General features: G+C 31.5%; 3 protein-coding genes and 1 long non-coding RNA gene across 5 annotated transcripts; 2 read left to right on the top strand and 2 right to left on the bottom strand.

Moving 5' to 3' along the window:
* Positions 1 to 3,050: 3,050 nt before the first annotated feature.
* Positions 3,051 to 4,050, bottom strand: LOC109504260 (uncharacterized). Its single transcript, XR_002162954.2, has 3 exons — positions 3,861 to 4,050; positions 3,500 to 3,722; positions 3,051 to 3,401 (listed from the first exon to the last, which is right to left on the bottom strand). It is a non-coding gene; the product is annotated as an uncharacterized LOC109504260 (long non-coding RNA).
* Positions 4,051 to 7,934: 3,884 nt separating this feature from the next.
* On the top strand, positions 7,935 to 11,705 carry LOC105187763 (THAP domain-containing protein 8). The gene is made up of 4 exons (XM_025305453.1): positions 7,935 to 8,357; positions 8,498 to 8,663; positions 8,923 to 9,111; positions 9,386 to 11,705. Exons 1-4 carry the CDS (start codon positions 8,221 to 8,223, stop codon positions 9,668 to 9,670), a joined length of 777 nt encoding a protein of 258 aa, XP_025161238.1. The 5' UTR covers positions 7,935 to 8,220; the 3' UTR covers positions 9,671 to 11,705.
* A 567-nt stretch (positions 11,706 to 12,272) lies between these two features.
* On the top strand, positions 12,273 to 16,381 carry LOC105187739 (uncharacterized). Its single transcript, XM_011148716.2, has 4 exons — positions 12,273 to 12,374; positions 12,580 to 12,780; positions 14,979 to 15,200; positions 16,171 to 16,381. Exons 1-3 carry the CDS (start codon positions 12,287 to 12,289, stop codon positions 15,176 to 15,178), a joined length of 489 nt encoding a protein of 162 aa, XP_011147018.2. The 5' UTR covers positions 12,273 to 12,286; the 3' UTR covers positions 15,179 to 15,200; positions 16,171 to 16,381.
* On the bottom strand, positions 15,232 to 17,896 carry LOC105187740 (Mediator complex subunit 30). Of its 2 annotated transcripts, none has more exons than XM_011148718.3 (5): positions 17,370 to 17,896; positions 16,759 to 16,923; positions 15,942 to 16,349; positions 15,581 to 15,840; positions 15,232 to 15,497 (listed from the first exon to the last, which is right to left on the bottom strand). In XM_011148718.3, exons 2-5 carry the CDS (start codon positions 16,874 to 16,876, stop codon positions 15,399 to 15,401), a joined length of 885 nt encoding a protein of 294 aa, XP_011147020.1. In that variant the 5' UTR covers positions 16,877 to 16,923; positions 17,370 to 17,896; the 3' UTR covers positions 15,232 to 15,398. The 2 variants fall into 2 exon arrangements, with proteins under 2 accessions (XP_011147020.1, XP_025161233.1); XM_025305448.1 differs by lacking the exon at positions 17,370 to 17,896 and adding an exon at positions 16,471 to 16,591 and having other exon boundaries at positions 16,759 to 16,817.
* Between the last annotated feature and the right edge of the window lie 390 nt (positions 17,897 to 18,286).

Genomic DNA, 18,286 nt, shown 5'->3' with positions numbered 1-18,286 from the left:
CTCAAATATCTCAAAAACACTGCGTTAAATCGAAAAATGTTTCAAACAAAAGTTGTTTGGTTTGGAGGGAGACATAAGACAGCGATAGCATTTTGTTTATAGATGGCGCCACTTTCGAGATATTCACTAATCATCAATTTTCTTAAACAGAAATCCCAATCTTTTATTATATCATCTTTTTTTACCAACTAATTTGAACAACTTTTGTCTGAAACATTTTTTTATTTGCTTAATATTTTTTGAGATATTTAAGAAAAACTTGGTAATTTTTTCACCATTTAACTTATGATATCTCGCTAACTATTCGTCGAAAGAGAAAATAGTATCACTTTCTTATTTTATTTACTATCAAGAACATATTACTATAATAGTGCCCTAACTTTTGTTAACTTATCGACCTTTGGAAATTTCAGAATTATTAAATTAACTTTTGTCTGAAACATTTTTCGATTTAACGCAGTGTTTTTGAGATATTTGAGTAGGTCTTTTAAAATGGGACACCCTGTATATATTGAGTCTCCTGGAAAGTTTTTATTTAATGACGATAGAAGCGAAAGATCGTATGCCAAAAATTGTTTTTGTTATATAGATACATTCCAGAGGATGATATTTGTGATCGATCTAAAAATTTATAAAATATTCTGGACACACTTTCCTCTTATTGTGACAATCAATAATTTTCCATAAAAATTCTGTAACAATAATCATGAGAGATAATATGTTCAACTCAACATTTGTATAAATTTCACTAATTATTTACAGTGAATGATTATCATACAGCAAAAGAAAAGTGTTCAGAACATTTTACAAATTTGTAAAATCGATCATAAGTGTCGTTTTATGGAAATCTCTTATTTTAACGTACATGAAAAAAAAAAGATTAATATACCATTGTTTTCATTTCTGACATCAAACAAGAATAGTCACAGAAAGTTCCCAAGATCTGTAATATTTCAAATAATAAAATGATATCTTAAAAAGACGCTGTTTTATTGACTCAATAGAACGTCAATAAGATTCCACCTTGCTACTTGAAATAATACAGGTCTTAAATACTTGTGGTAACTATTCTTGAATTAATAAGACGTCTAAGTTTGGGATATAAAACTAAATCATTGTAAAACCAAAAATCGTAGTGATTAAATACAATTGGTGATTAAATATGAGAATTAGAGCAATATACAAAGTGTCCCATAATTGCAACATACCAACACCATAGGGGCGTAGAGCTAAGCGAGAGGAACGAAAAAGTGCTCTTCCATTTAGCGATATCTTGTATAATTTTTTAATAATAACCGCAATTTGAAATGTTGCTACAACATTGCAGATATAATAATGCAAAATATTGTTTTTGCAATATCTCTGCAATATTGCACTGCAATGTGCAATGTCGCAACATTGCAGCAATATTGCTGCAATTGTGTATACTGTATGGGATTTTCTTGCTTCACACAATTTCTTAATTTCTTTATCGCGTTGAAAAGTTCGATAGAAATTTGAGATTAGAGAGAACGGTATAAAAATATTTAAAGGTCTTATATACTATATTCCATCCATGTTTCTACAAAAGATCGCTCTGCGTTCTTACAAAGGACTCTGTTTAAATCAGTAATGTTTATTTCTCAGTTTCGCTTTTAGTTGGCCGCCTTAGTTGGCCGGATCATCCTACGATCTTGCCTTAGTTTGCTGGATCATCCTACGATCTTGCCTTAGTTGGCTGGATCATCCTCCGATCTTGCCTTAGTTGGCCGGATCATCCTACGATCTTGCCTTAGTTGGCCGGATCATCCTACGATCTTGCCTTAGTTAGCTGGATCATTTTCCGATCTTGCCTTAGTTGACTAGATATCTTACTTTAAAAAACTCGATAACTTCGGAACAGCTTATTCAAATTGGATAAAACCATAGTGCTTTGAAAAGGTCTGAAGAAAGGCTATAAGAATATGCAATAAAAAATTGGGGGTTCCATTTAAAAAATCCGAAGTGACTTTGTCCTGACCTTGATGACGCCACGCAAGGTCAAATTGTTAAGATCGGTAAATAGATCTTTTTCAACGCTACAACTTTTGTCTGAAACATTTTTTTATAAAGTGTATATTTTTCGAAATTTTCAGGGGTCCCGAGGTTTTTTCTTCACCCAATATTTCTTGTAAAATATCTTGTAAAATATCTTAATGGTATATCTTAATGATGTAGCATATAGAATTTTTGTGATACTAATATTTGAAGAGACTACGAAAATCAGCTAAATAGAAAGAGGTTTCATAAAAAGATGCGCATATACATGTAAAATAATGAAAATATGTTAAAATACAAAAATACTCTAATTTTTATTATGATAATGTAAGAAGGCTGTATTTGAAACGAACAAATTAAATATACAACAACAAATATAAAAATAATTATCTTTTTATTGACTTAATTATATAAAATCTGGACCATTTAAACCTCTAATAATGTATTTGTTTTGCCATAGGACTTCACCTGCAGGAGTTAACAAAGAAGTCGCTATCTCGTTGTTTATATGCTTGTACTGTTGATCTGTAAGCATTAGTTGGTGTAATGCGTTCAACACCTTTTGAATGTTCACTCCTCCATGCCCCTGGTACAATACTACCTTCTGCTTGCTTCATATCAACGAAAGATGGTAGGCAAGATAACATACCTAGCCTTGGATCATTTATCATCTTTAAAAAATTATGTAAATATACTGTCGCCAATACTATTTTATGCATTGTTTTTGGATTCATACATATGGGTTTTTTTAAATACTCTCCATCGTGACATAAGAATACCAAAAGTATTATCGATAACTCTTCTAGCTCGTAACAGTCTGTAATTAAAAATTCTCTTTTTTTATTTCCAAATGTTGACTAGAATATGGCCTCATCCTGTTCGTGGACAATTGGAAAGGTTTATCTCTGACAAAAAAGCATGGTGTTTGTGTGGTACTTTTAGATAAATTAGTTTGTCCTTGTGGTAAATTTAAAATTTGTTTGATCATACTTTGACTAAATAGAGATCTTGAAAATATTCCTGCATCATTATTGCTGCCATATGCTTCACAATTATCTATTGTGAATTTATAGCTACTGTCACATGCTGCCATTAACACTATGCTAAATGTTTTTTTGTAATTATAATATAAACTTCCTGAGTTTGTTTTGGTGGTGTTTGTATTTGCATGTGCTTGCCATCAATTGTACTACAACAATTTGGAAAGTTCCATTCTCTCCAAAATCCTTCACATATTTTTATCCTTGTTCAGCAGGGACACGGAGATATATCGGTGCTAGTATTGTTGTAAGTGATGCACAAGTTTCTTTAATAACTTTACGAGCTGACAATTCTCCTACTAAGCTAATGCAATGAACAATATTTGGTCACCCATGGCAAGATACCTAGTACAATCAAATAAAAAATATCAATATATATTGTAATATAAAACAAATATTTTTCTTTTATGTAGTATATAATATAGTTATTACAATGTATATACCTTAGACTTAAAGCTAGACATTGCTCAGGTACTATACTTGATGACTTTTTCTTATCAGAGAAGGTCTCATTAACTCCAATAGTTGATTGAACATGTTTATGGACATTCTTGTATATCGAAACAACATGTATGGGTCATTTTTCACCTCTTGTAGTAAATGATAGAAGTCTCCTTGGACAGGCCATTTCATATTAATTGGTTGCACTCAATATTGTCGATTAGTCTAACAAAAAGATATTTGATTTTTTAATGTATATATATACCAACTGTTAATATAATCAATATGTGTCAACATTTCCTCCTCATTATCCATTGTCTACAAAAATAAATATTAATACAAAATGTTTAATATTATACATACAAGATGTTAATTTTCAAAAATATAGGTTAACTGTAAAACTCATGTGACGGCGATTTCCAATATTATCTCTATGGTAATTATTTAGAAGTTTGACAACATCTTGGATTTCGCTTAAACTCATCTATTTTGTGTATTTTGACGTGTAGAAACCGAATCTGAAGATTAAAATCGTCGCTCGGTTCTACGAGAGATACGGTTCTTTGTGACACCGGAGGGCCTTCAACTTCTACAAACCTTCTTTATTTATTTGTATTAATAATATTAACGTAAACAAGGGGATCCAGGGGGCGAAGCCCCCGGTAGGGGAGTACGGGAGGGACGAAGACAGAGATCCTGAAAAGATTAGCAAAAGTCCCTACGCAAGATGACATGTACTGTGAGAAAATTATTTATATAAATATTCTTAATTTAAGTATTTTCATGAAGTTGCTGCACTGTACTACATTAGTACACTAAATGCAACTATAACGAACAGATTTTATATTGCGATGACAGGTTTCCTAACCTATCATACTTATCATCTTTAACAATTTATTTCTCGCAAAGTAGAGCCGAGCGATGATTTTAACTTTCAGATTCGGTTTCTATATGTCAAAATACATAAGATAGGTGAGTTTGAGCGAAATCCAAGGTGTTGTCAGACTTTTAAATAATTACCTTTTAACTTTCAGATTTGGCTTCTACACATCAAAATAAACAAGATAGGTGAGTTTGAGCAAAATCCAAGGTGTTGTCAGACTTCTAAATAATTACCCAGAAATATTACTTTTCACTTTTTTACAATTCGCTTTTCATGTGAAATTATAGTGAAAAGTGAAAAATGAAAAAGAACTTCATGTGAAAAATTCATGATTGCTACCCTGATCTTATTGTTTACGACTTATTGCTTACGTCTTACTGCTTACATTTTTCTATGTACCATGACCTTCATACTTCATAACTCTTCTGTCATTTGAGAGTAACATTTTTCACTTTCAGATTTGTGTTTTGCACATTGAAATATTGCAAAGTTTCACGTAAATCAAAAGTAAAGCTCATTTTCTTCATAATTACTAAAATTAAAAAGATGCCTATGACTCCTAGAATCCTAGATGGAGAATTGTTTAAAATAATATCCAATGATTCTCAAAGTAAAAAGGAAAATCTGATGCAAGTAATGGCTGAATGTACATCATGTGGAAAAAGATACAGTGGTGCACTAAATGGAACTGGAAATTTTTATTCACATATTAAGGCAAGTATCTTTTTAAGATAGTAGTATAGAAAATTTAAATACTTAAGGAATTACTAATTAATTAATACGTAAGTAATAATAATTTAATTAATATCTTAAATAGCCAAACGGAAATCTGCAAAACAGATTTTGCACAGGCTCTTGTTAATAGAAAAGACAGAAAGGTAACAGATTGTTGACAGAATTTATTTATCGATCTTTCTGATGGCAAATTGGTAGTATAATGCACACAGGGCATACTGACAAATTTATACTAAAATAGTGCAGTTTATTAACAGACTCTGATGGCAGATCAATAATAGATTTCACACATTCTGCCACCAATCTGCTATTAGACAACATGCGAGAATATTGTAGACACAAATGACTATGGATCTGTCAGTAATCTGATGTCAATGTGTGCCAATAGATTACATATTGGGATAATAGTTTTTAGCCATGTATAGCATTTTGATAGTGGTTTTTTAACTGCGAATATGATTTTATGCAATATATGTTTTGATTTTTCAGTTTAAATTGGGAAGGGAGGAGCTCAATATTATTAGCTAATTAAGATTTTCTTATAACAATTGATACACAAAATAAATAATTGTTGAAATAATGATCTAATAATGAAAGTTTCTCAATGATCCAATAAAATACGTAGTTTTTAGATCAAAATATTTATAAATATTTTGTAAATTCTATATGTTGTCTAAGTTAAAATCTTATTTTAAGCTAAAACGATAGTTAGATAATGTCTTACATATTTATTTTGACATTGTTCTTTTAAATAACTAATATTTATATATATATATATATTTCTTTTGTACAGAGAAAACACTCAACATTATTAGAAAAAGCATTACAAAAAAGAGAAACAAAATACAAAAATGCATCTTTAATATCATGTGGAGCATCCGATCCAATACATGTAAAGCGACTAAAACTGGTGAATCAGAATACATTAGTGAAGGACACTGTCTCAAAAGAACAGGTTTGCAAAATTATATTCAACATAGAATTTTGCAATTATATAAATAAAAATGATTATATTTTTGTTTCTAGGTTATCAAGCTTGTGTTATCTTATATAATCAATGAAATGAGACCACCTGCCACCGTCGAGAAACTTTCATTCAGAAATCTTATATCAGGCATATCAAATGTTGAGCTACCAACACAGGAAACTTTGAAGAAAAAAATTGAAGAACAATTTAAATCGACGATTACTGAAATAAAAACCCGCGTTTCCAAAACGCAGTTTGTCTGTACTACTGCAGACATTTGGAGTTGTACAAATCGAAGTTATATGGGAATTACTTGTCACTATTTCGATGATAACTTAAAAAGAAATTCGTGTGTTCTGGCATGTCGCCGTATGAAATTTGTTCATACGTACATTGAAATAGCGAAAATGCTAAATAATGTTCATCAACAATTCGAATTATCTGTCGATAAAATTGTAGGAACAGTCACGGATAATGCCTCAAATTTTGGAAAAGCATTTCATATATTTTCACTTGACAACGACGAAATTGAAGAAGAACCAGAATATTTACAAAACGACGACATTGTTATATCTGAATTTGAACTTCCAAATAATATTGACGACGATTCAGAAGAATTTTCTTTGCCAACACAATACAAATGTGTGTCACACACATTGAATTTAATTGCAACTAGAGATTCACGTGTAGCTCTATCTGATATCAAATACAAAAAATTATATAATTCTTCATTTTCTAAAGCAAGTACACTCTGGAATATAATACATAAATCAACGAAGGCAGCAGATATTATTGAAGAAATCGCGCATACTAAATTACAGGTTCCTTACCCTACCTGTTGGAATTCAAGTTATGATGCAGTTTGTAAATTGTTATCGATTAAAAATCATTTAAACGAAATTTGCAATCGTTTAGATAAGCCAAGATTCAAAATGATCGAAATTGAATTTTTTGAAGAATATACCATAGTAATGAAAAGTTTAGCATGCATTCTTAATTTGCTACAGGTAGAAAACTATTGTTATTTAGGATATGTTTTGCCAGCTTTGCTGCAACTTAAAATTAATTTGCAGACACTTCACGAATTACCTAATTGTGAACCTTTGAGAAATGCTCTAATAGATGGCATTAACAAAAGATTTGGGAATACTGTATTGAATTTTGACAGTATATGCAGCAAACCTTACATTATTTCATCTGTGACTATTCCTAAACTTAAGTTAAAATGGCTAAACTTGATTTCAGAAGCAGGGATTTTTTCAAAAGCAACCCTGAACCACGAATATTGTAAAAACTTGCTTATTACAGAAGCAAAAAAATATGTGTGTTTAAAAAATGAAACTAGAATATCTTCTGATGATTCTTCAGCATCTTCTGTGGAAGATGAACAATTTTTAAAGTTTTTAATAGACCAAGATAACGTGGGAACAATTGACAATGCCATTGGCATGGAAGTTCTTTCTTATTTGTCAGACGAGCAAAAAGATATCGCATCGATAGCACATTATCCTCATATGAAACATTTATTTTTAAAGTTCAACACGATTATATCATCATCAACACCAGTTGAGCGTTTATTTAGCATTGGAGGTCAAATTTTAATACCACAGCGAAATAGATTAAGTGATGATATGTTTGAGGCATTTTTGATATGTAAGACCATCGATTAATTTGTGTGATTTTAATGTAAATAAACATTAATAAATAATAAAAGATTTATTCAGTATATGTTATACATATCATTACTATGATAAAATATAATTTTTAATATGTTTTTGAACATCGTTTATCCCTAGAATCAAACTTGTGGTTCGTTAATGAGACAACTGATATAACAAGTGGCATTAATTCACGTTATTATGATTATCGATCCGGTTAAAACGTTAAGATGTCTCAATCATGGACCTAAGAATCTATGGACGGAGCGCAAAGTAAGCTTTCAGGCAAAGGGGTTGGGAAATTTGCGATAAGGGGAATGAGAGCACTCTCCTTCTTTATTCGCCTATTGTCTCTTTCTACAATAGGACACCGTCGGCTAATAAACGAATTTGACCGAAGATATCCGAAGCTTAAGATATATAGTCAATAAACATGTCAGAGAAATTCAGTTTCGAAATTTTTTATGAAGCTTATTGTGAATGAAAATAAAGTTCTATGTTTTTTCTTTGACAATGCCGTTCTGCATAATTTCGGGCTGTACTAATCGGACCGATCCGAAAAGAAAAAGAGCCTCGCAGATCGAACTGGAATATTGTAGAAGAATTTCATTTCACAAGTACGTAATATTATTTGATTTTTAACTTTATTTCGTTTATAAACATTGTGAAACGTATTAGTATATATAGTTAAATATTTATATAATATACTTTCTATGCTTAAAATTGTTGCATATTGTTAAGTTAGGTTATATTTTAGATTTCCTCAAGATTCACAAAAACGCCAAATTTGGTTAACACGTCTAGGACTGCATAGCTGGGATAACCATAAAACGGCAACTATTTGTTCTGAACATTATGCAGACAGTGATTTTCAGAATTGGTGCACAAGTAGGCGAACATTAAAGGAATCAGCAGTATCTTTGGTAAATACATGTAATAATTCGATGCAATAGTTTTGCATTGAATGCAAGAACTTGTAGATCTGTGTAATATAAATATTGTTAATAGTGACTAATTATAAATTTATTTTACATGAATAGAAAATACTCTAAATGGTTACATACAAATACTGTTTTGTTTATTTCGAAGTAGCTGTTGTTGGTCATTATATAAGCATGTATATTACCAAAACCTGCAAGTTAGTAATTAGTTTCCTTATCAGCAATTAATTTAAATATTCAGATTAATTTACCATGTGAGAAAAATGCATCATCTGCCGACTTCACAGCTGTGCGAAATGAAGCAAATGTTAAAACACATAAAGAAAATGACACAAGTGTCAACATATCTGCAAACGTTGATGTACCTGCGAATATTTCTGGCAGTGTATCGGAAAATATATATAGGACACCAAAATCTTCAATATTGACAGTAAGTCATGGAGAATTTTTGTTGATCTTATGCAAACATAAAACATTATCTTATCTTGCTTCGCAGAAAATATCAATTTCATATAATTCCAAGAAATGAAAATGTTTATGAAAATAGTATAGCATAGTTGTGAAAAAATGTTACATATTTTTATACTAAAACTAGATATTTTCATCACTAATTATATGTTTTAAATATTTCAATATATTGTATTAAAATTATGTTAAAATATGTTGAAATGTTAGCATAAAAACTTAAAATTTTTATTTTTTAGGTTATGACACCGGTTAGTGTTCCAATTTGTAGTACACTAAAGATAGATGCATCGACCTCCATTACACCAAAAAGATTGTTCAACTCTCCAAATAAGAAGTGGATTCGAGAAATACATAGACAGAAAATACAGTCAATTCGCCGAAAACTATACAAATCTGAAAAACAAAAAACGCGGTACAAAAAAAGAATTAAAACTATAGATAGGGTTTTACGTTCTTTAAAAGGAAAAAATGTTATCATCAGAAGACTTGGAAGTTATTGGAAATTTAAGTGCGCGGAATAAGAATTTACTATATCGACAAATATGCTTGAATAAAAAATTGAAAGTGCCTCGTTTGCATGAGTTCGAATTACGTCGCTTTGCTCTCACGCTACATTACTACTCCTCATGCATATAATTATGTTAGACAAAAATTTAATAATTGCTTGCCGCATGCAAAAACTCTTTCATCATGGTATACTTCGGTGCATGGTGAACCAGGAATAAACTCCGAGTCACTTCAACTAATAAAATGTCACGTCACAAATTCATTTTATCAACTAATTGGAGTATTAATGTTTGATGAGATGGATATATACGTCAGCATGTAGAGTATAGCTCTGGTATTATTTTGGGATATGTTGATTTTGGCAATAATATTGAAAGCGATGGTGTATTGATAGTCAAAAAAGTTCTGGTTTTTTGTGTGGTTTGTTTAAACGAAAATTGGAAAGTGTCTATCGCTTATTACCTAATTAATGGTATTAATGCCGAAAAAAAGCTAATTTAATAAATCAATGCTTGATCGCTTTGCATAAAATTAACTTTCAAATTATATCTATAACGTTTGATGGCACGACAACTAATTTTACTGCATTGAAAACTTTAGGATGTAACTTTGAAATTAATAATTTTAAAACATATTTTCAGCATCCATCAACGAATAAGAAAGTATTTGCTTGTCTTGATGCCAGTCACATGTTAAAATTGATAAGAAATACATTAGGAGCATCTAAAAATTTAATAGGTAATAATGGGGAAGAAATTGAATGGCGGTATTTGGAAGAACTTTATAAGCTACAGACAGTCGAAAGATTTCACTTAAGCAACAAATTAAGTATAAGACATATTGAGTACACAAAATAAAAAATGAAGGTTAAATTAGCAGCGCAGCTTCTGAGTCAATCAATTGCTGATGCGCTTACTTTTTGTAGATTCTTTAAAATTGAAAGCTTCCAAGGTTCCGCTGCCACAATTAAATTTCTTAAAACATTTAATGATTTATTTGACATTTTCAATTCTAAATCTATGAAGCAATATGGATTCTTAAAACCAATTAATTCTGACAATTATGAACAAATCAAACAAAAACTTGGAAACACTTTTGATTATATATACGGTCTACAATTACGGTTCTCTTTAAATAAAGTTATTAAAGTTTTAGATTCGAAAAAAAAACTGGTTTCTTGGCTTTCTAGTTGACATTAAAAGTTTACTCACTTTATTCGAAGAGGTTTCCAAAAAAGAAAACATTTTAACATATATACCAACATATAAATTAAGTCAAGATCACCTCGAAATGTTTTTTGGTGTTATTCGGTCGCATAATGGTTTTAACAACTCTACAGTTAGACAATTTAAATCTGCTTTTAAAAAAATTATTATTCATACAGAAGTATCAGCACCCTCGACAGGAAATTGTATAGCATTGGAAGAAATACCAATTTTAAATGTATCCTCTGCAAAGAAAGCAGTCGATGTTATTAATAACAGTTCACCATTTTCACTACATCATTGGATTGATATACTTCATACAGACGAAAGTCATGATTATTTAGAAAATATATCTTATACCACAGAATTTAGTATTAACGTCATTGTTCATATAGCTGGATTTATCGTGCGAAAAATTCAAAAAACTACAATGTACTGAATGTTTAAAAGTATTATTGACTACGTCGGAAGAGACAACATACCATGCCCTAATACAAAGTAAATCACGTGGGTATCTGTTACATCCATCTGCAGACGTTACATTTATATGCAGAAATACAGAGAAAGTCATCAAAACGCTATTGAAAAATCACGATAAATTGCTAACACATAAATATCAAAATAAAGCATTTGCAAATGATATTATAAAAGAATTTATAGGCAGTAACATTTTTCAACAATTAAATGATCACATGAAAAACCAGGAGCCTCTGGAAAATCATCGCACTTATTTGATAAGGGTAATTGTGGAAACTTATATAAAAACTCGCATTTGTCATTTTCTTAAAGAATATAATATGAAAACAACTGAAAGACAATATTATAATAAGCTTACATTATTTAAGGGACAATAAATATATATATTAATATATACAATAATTATTGTTTTATTAATAAAAGACACCCAAATATGTCCAAATATATCCACGTAATACTACAACAGTATTACTATAATATTGCTGTGATATGCAATATTACGTACTATATATCTTATATATAAGTATTATATATATATATATATTATATATAAGTATTATTATTATATATATTATATATAAGTATTATTATATATATATTATATATAGTATAAGTTATATATCAGTTATATATTAGTATATATATTAGTTATATATAGTCATATATTAGTTATATTTAAAGTAAGTTTAGATGTTTAGTGTATGTTAATGTTAATTATATTAAATATACATCTATATTTCATTAAATTAACGACTAGAAATAATTCAGATTACGTATCTTAATTCCGAAGTTAACGGATATAACATATATAAGTCTTTCGGAAAGAATCGTGTGTGTGGCGGAAACATCCGACGGTGTCCTATTGTAGAAGGAGACAGCGCTATACCCCCTTTACCGCATTTTTCCTAACCGATATGTTTAGCGCTCTATCCATAGATTCTTAGGTCTATGGTCTCAATTCGTAAGAATTCAAATATGGCGGTAACTTTTTCCATTGTGCGGGCAAACTTCTTACTAGCGGAGTCCGACATAAGAGGTCTGTTCTTTTCTTCTGCACCGCTGTACTAATGCAATAAGTTCGAGTGAGACAAATATATACTTGTCTCACTTTAACTTATTGCACTAGTGCAGCGGTGCAGAAGAAAAGAACAGACCAAAGTTCAATATTGTTGCTGCGTTCCGATATTCACTGCTAACGCTGAAATTCTATAGTATACGTGACATAAATTATATATTTTCAGTACTGGCAGTGAATTTCGGAACGCAGCGTGTATACGTTGTATCAGCTGAGAATTCCTTACAACAGAAAATGACCCAACAAGAACATGGTAGTGCAGTTTCCAACGCGAACATGACCAATGTGGGATTTGCGTCTCCAGAGAAGCAGCAGGCCCGTGCGTTTTTACGCGAACGATTCCTGCGCGTTGTCACTGGTATTGTCGGTATGTAAAATTTCATTTAATCTCTTCGCACACTTTGTTCTTTCAAAACCCACGAAATGTTCCAATCAATTCCCGCTATTCTCGTTAACATGAATGCCGATGAAATGAATATCAGAAATACCAAGTTTTTCAAAAGTATCGGACTCCCTCCCCCCTATCTCAGAATCTATGCATTATAGGGAAAAATGATCTAAACCAGTGCCCGGAATTACTTGCACGATCGGGCCGATTTCTGAGAGCTACGCCTCCTTACTTCCTCTTACCGCTCCAGCCCGCACGGCGGACCTAGAAACTGACAGTCGCGAGGCGCTGTCTCAGGCACGTCACATGAGACAGTCACATGAGACGCTTCACAGTTTAACATAGCTGAAATTAATTTATTTATTAAAACAACTCCATAGGCATTTTTTATAGTTTACTAATATAATATAGTCTTAATATTAATATAAATATATATTAATAGAAATATTAATATAAGTAATATTCTTAATATAACTATAATATACACTGTATATTATAGTTATATTAAGAATATTACAGTGTATACAGTGTATATTATAGTTATATTAAGAATATTACTTATATTAATATTTCTATTAATATATATTTATATTAATATTAAAACTATATTATATTAGTAAATTATAAAAAATGCCTATGGAGTTGTTTTAATAAATAAATTAATTTCAGCTATGTTAAACTATGAAGCGTCTCATGTGACTGTCTCATGTGACGTGCCTGAGACAGCGCCTCGCGACTGTCAGTTTCTTGGTCCGCCGTGCGGGCTGGAGCGGTAAGGGGAAGTAAGGAGGCGTAGCTCTCAGAAATCGGCCCGACCGTGCAAGTAATTCCGGGCACTGATCTAAACAAAAGTTTTAGGGTTCATAAAGTTCTGTTTTTTGTGACCTCAAATTTGACCTTGACTTCGACCTTGAAGGTTATTCGAAGGACAACTTGCGTTTCTTAAATGGAAACCTCTATTTTTTATTACACTGTTTTCTTTACCAATTAATTTGAACAACTTTTGTCTAAAATATTTTTTTATTTGCCTAATATTTTTTAAGATATTTGAGGAAAACTTGATTATTTTTTTAATATTTAACTTACGATATCTTGCTAACTATTTGTCGGAAGAAAAAGTGGTACTAGACTTTTCTGCTCTATTTAATCTCAAGAATATATTCAAGAATATATTGTTATAATATACTCAAAAATATACTCAAGAATATATTGTTATAATAGCGCCCTGACTTTTGTTAACTTACCGACTTTTGGAAATTTCAAAATCATCAAATTAACTAAAATCAGGGCACTATTGTAACAATATATTCTTGAGACCAAGTAGAGCAAAAAAGTCTACCACTTTTTCTTCCGACAAATAGTTAGCGAGATATCGTAAGTTAAATATCGAAAAAGTTATCAAATTTTCCTCAAATATCTCAAAAAATATTAGGCAAATAAGAAAATATTTTAGACAAAAGTTGTTCAAATTAATTGGTAGAAAAAAACAGTGTAATAAAAAATAGGGGTTCCCATTTAAAAAACGCAAGTTGTCCTTCGAATAACCTTCAAGGTCGAGGTCAAGGTCAAATTTGAGGTCACAAAAGAGCAGAACTTTATGAACCCTAAAACTTTTGTTCGGGTCATTTTTCCCAATAATGCATAGATCCGGAGATAGGGGGGGGGAGTCCGTTACTTTTGGAAAACTTGGTATATCTTTATGTATTTATTAGAATTTCTTACGATGTTTAAGCGTTACATAACCATACCAACATTATGAAAGTAATCTTAATTGTGACGTTAAAACATTATGACATTTGATAAACGGTATACGGTTTGAAAACGGTTTGAACGGTTGAAATTTTAATGCTTATGTATTTTTTTGAGATCGTTCAAACATGATGCCGATCGAGGGCAAGTCTATATTATGCGCCACAACAAAAAGTTTCAAACATTGTTGCTCATATGAGAAATATCCTCGCGATCATATACGTGCAAATATATATTTAAACTTAAAGTCATTGTTTTCCTTTCTATTGTTGTCCTTGAAAGTTACAATTTTACCGATAATACTAGAGAGATAGTGCTGGAGAAGAATATGTTAACTGTCATTAATATTGATTCGTTGAGTCATTTGTTATATTGTTTACCATTTATCATTAGCAGCTGATAAACCAAATATTTAAATATTACAATAGGCAAGCAAGCAGAATTTCATCTGTACGAAAATACATGTGTGTCGGGTGAATTCAGGGGTTGCGATGTGGAATTTTCCGAGATTCTCGTGAGAAATTTGGAGACGCCAATTGGAAAAGTTCCAGAAGCTATTGTTCGAGGTAGCGATGTTATTCACTTAAACATCGATGACATCAATATCGACCAATGGAAAGTAGAATAAGAGTAACATGACAAAAGGATGAGTATGTATCATAAAATAATTCACCAGAAATATCTTATTTAATTAGTTATACTTTCGGAAACGCTTCTAATATTATTTATACAGAAATAATTTTCAGGTAGTACAAGATATCCTAAGACATTGTTCGAAATATCTTAAATATGTTAAGTGGTTTTGGGATGTCTTGTGCTAAACTGAAATTAGGTACATTTGGTAGCCTCTAAGATCGCCGCATACTCAGCATCGTGTTTATCTCCGAAATAATACGTCGCAGATGGTCAATTATTTCCTTAAGATGCCTATTTTTCAATATTACTTGCTGAAAAGAAAACATTTACTTTTCTATTTGGATTTAATAAGATGATAGTATGGTAGCATACGTAATTGACTTGGCATTCTAACCTCCACAACTTCTTTGCTCTCCTCACAGACAAGTCTGTAAGCTTCCGAAGGCTTCTTTTCATCCGATTTCATAATTTCCAAATCTTCCTTCAATGGAATCAAACTTTCTATATGTGTATACTCCATACCTTGTAGCTGACAATTCTCATTACATTTTTCATATATTAGTCTTAAACGCTTGAATAACATCTTTAACATCCTCAGTTGTTCATAAACCTTGGTTTTCTTTTCATTTGCCATATTTGCCCCTTGTGTTGTACCTGCGAATTTGTAAAAATATTTGTATAATATCTAATAGTTAAATATGACCATTCTTTAAAACAGAAAAAAACTATGTTATCATTGTATCACGCAAAAGTACCATTAGGTGGTTGCACCAGTTTAAGAGTTTGAAAAAGTTCTAAAGTACGGCTGACGATTTCTTGCACTGTTTCTTGTCCAAATCTACATAGACTAGCAGTATTGAATTCCTTATTTTGTTGTGGTTGTGGTGGTGGCTGAGTAGGTGGAACTGGAGTCTGTGGTGTTGTGGCTTGATTGCTGGCCTGACTATTCTGTTGAACCATTGCGGCTTGTTGTTGTTGTTGCAGTTGTAACTGTTGCTGTTGCATCTGCTGCATCTGCTGTTGCATTGCAATGGACTGCTGTTGTTGCTGCTGCTGTGCCAAAACCTGTTGAGAACTGGGCATTCCCATTGTGTTGGAACCAACATTACCAACACCCACCCCAACACCTACTCCCATACCAAATTGTTGAGGATTTACTATGTCTGTAATAAAAATATTTTGTTTCATTTCAAAATTCTTATTTTTATTTGACTCCCAAAACTGTTACGGATATTGTATATATTAGACATATGGTGTATTCAAATGGCACAGATTTTAACCTACCCAGGGTCAATTAATGACATCATAAAGTTCCATTAGCCATTTATAAAGCTTATCCAAAGCTTATATGTTTGCTCCAAGAAACTGGATTTAATCATCTCTGGTTGAATCAAAACTCATGCCACTTGAATATGCCAGTAGACAAATATATTAATCATAAATGTCAATCTAAGAACTGGTCAGTCGAATAATTGATCTATTATAATGTCTGTTCAATATTCCATGATGAATCGAAATTGTTAGTTTTCAAATATTACAGCTGTAATTAGAATAAAATTGTTAAGCGCTCACTTCCTTGCTGTGATCCCATTAAACCAGAAACCATTTGTCCACCACCAAACTGTGTACGCAAAGCTGTTTGCTGTACATTGGGAAAACCAGACAAGAAAGGATGTTGTTGTCCAGCCATGTTGTTTTATTTGAAAATAATTATCTTCAGTTAAATAATATATCTTGCTGAAACAAAAATCAATCAGAATAAATGTTTTAAAACGATCCATTCTATTCACCCATTTTTTGATGAAATTCAAAATTATTTCAAGTAAAATTCTAAATTTTACTTTCCAAGTAAATATTCTGAAATCGATCTAATCAAACTACATGCTTAGAACATATTTACAACTCATGAAAAAAAAATACATTTGGAAGAGACAATGATACAATGTAAAGGATTAAAAATGTTGATGCCAAGTATTTTAAGTATCATTACCAAAAAATATGACGGAACATGGATTATTCTCGAAAGGTATCCACTATTGTACAGGTTAAATATCACATTATATCACGTGAAATTAGACATGTAATTATTTTCATATTTTTATCAACGATAATTTACTATATAATTAAAATCGTAATGTGTGTGCTACCTAATTAAATATCAATGAAAACGATGTATTACTTACGCAAAAAGATTACAGATAAATTCACTCCTCTACATATGCAACATTAAGTAGTCCAAAAAAGAATCACATTTCTCACGCTGGAAAAAGCTATTGTTCACTTTGCTCAGCGCATCTGCACTATACATTCATTGGACTTCGTCGGACTGCACTTCCTATATTTGCATTCATTTTCCTCTCACCTTTTGTAAACAACATTAGAGATCCAGAGCAGTACAGTACAGTCGAGTGCAATGAAATTCTCACTTTAGGTTTGTTTTTTATTGCTGAACTGACTGCATTAACTTGCACTTATTCTCTTCTCCTCTCCCTTTCACTAACTCCTAGATGTATATCTATTTCTTTTTATGTTCCCTGAGTGTATACTAGTTCAGCAATAAAAAACAGACCTTTTAACTTAATGCACCAGTTCAGCAGTGCTATCTGCACTGCGAACGAACAGGCCTAATTTCGAGACACAGCGTAACATATATTCATATTTCAGCATTTTCAACAGATCCGAGTCCGATAGAGACCGAGCGCATCCAGAAGAAACAGCGATCAATGCTGTTTATATATAAATTTATCAATGAAGCCAGCAGCACACGATGCTTGTTTTCGTGCTGGATTGCTTGCTGGAGGAAAATACTGCGTTCTGATTGGTGCATTTTCGAAGATGGATGGAAATGCACCAATCAGAATGCAATATTTTCATCCAGCAAGCAATCCAGCACGAAAACAAGCACCGTGTGCCGCTGGCTTTAAGTTTGTTCTTTCCTGAAGAACTGTTTAAACTGGTGTACACTGGTGTAATAGGTTAAAGTGAGACAAGCATATTTGATTTCATTCTAACTAATTGCACCAATTCTTTTTCGAAAAAGAACAGCACGTATTTCGTTGCACCTGACTCACCTGACTGTACCATCGCTGGCAACACTGTG

Source organism: Harpegnathos saltator, unplaced genomic scaffold (genome assembly GCF_003227715.2).
Source record: "Harpegnathos saltator strain DR-91 unplaced genomic scaffold, Hsal_v8.6 scaffold696, whole genome shotgun sequence".
In the NCBI taxonomy this organism is placed as follows: domain Eukaryota; kingdom Metazoa; phylum Arthropoda; class Insecta; order Hymenoptera; family Formicidae; genus Harpegnathos; species Harpegnathos saltator.
Note: the sequence above shows the minus strand (reverse complement) of the source record. Positions and strands in the feature narration are given on the sequence as shown.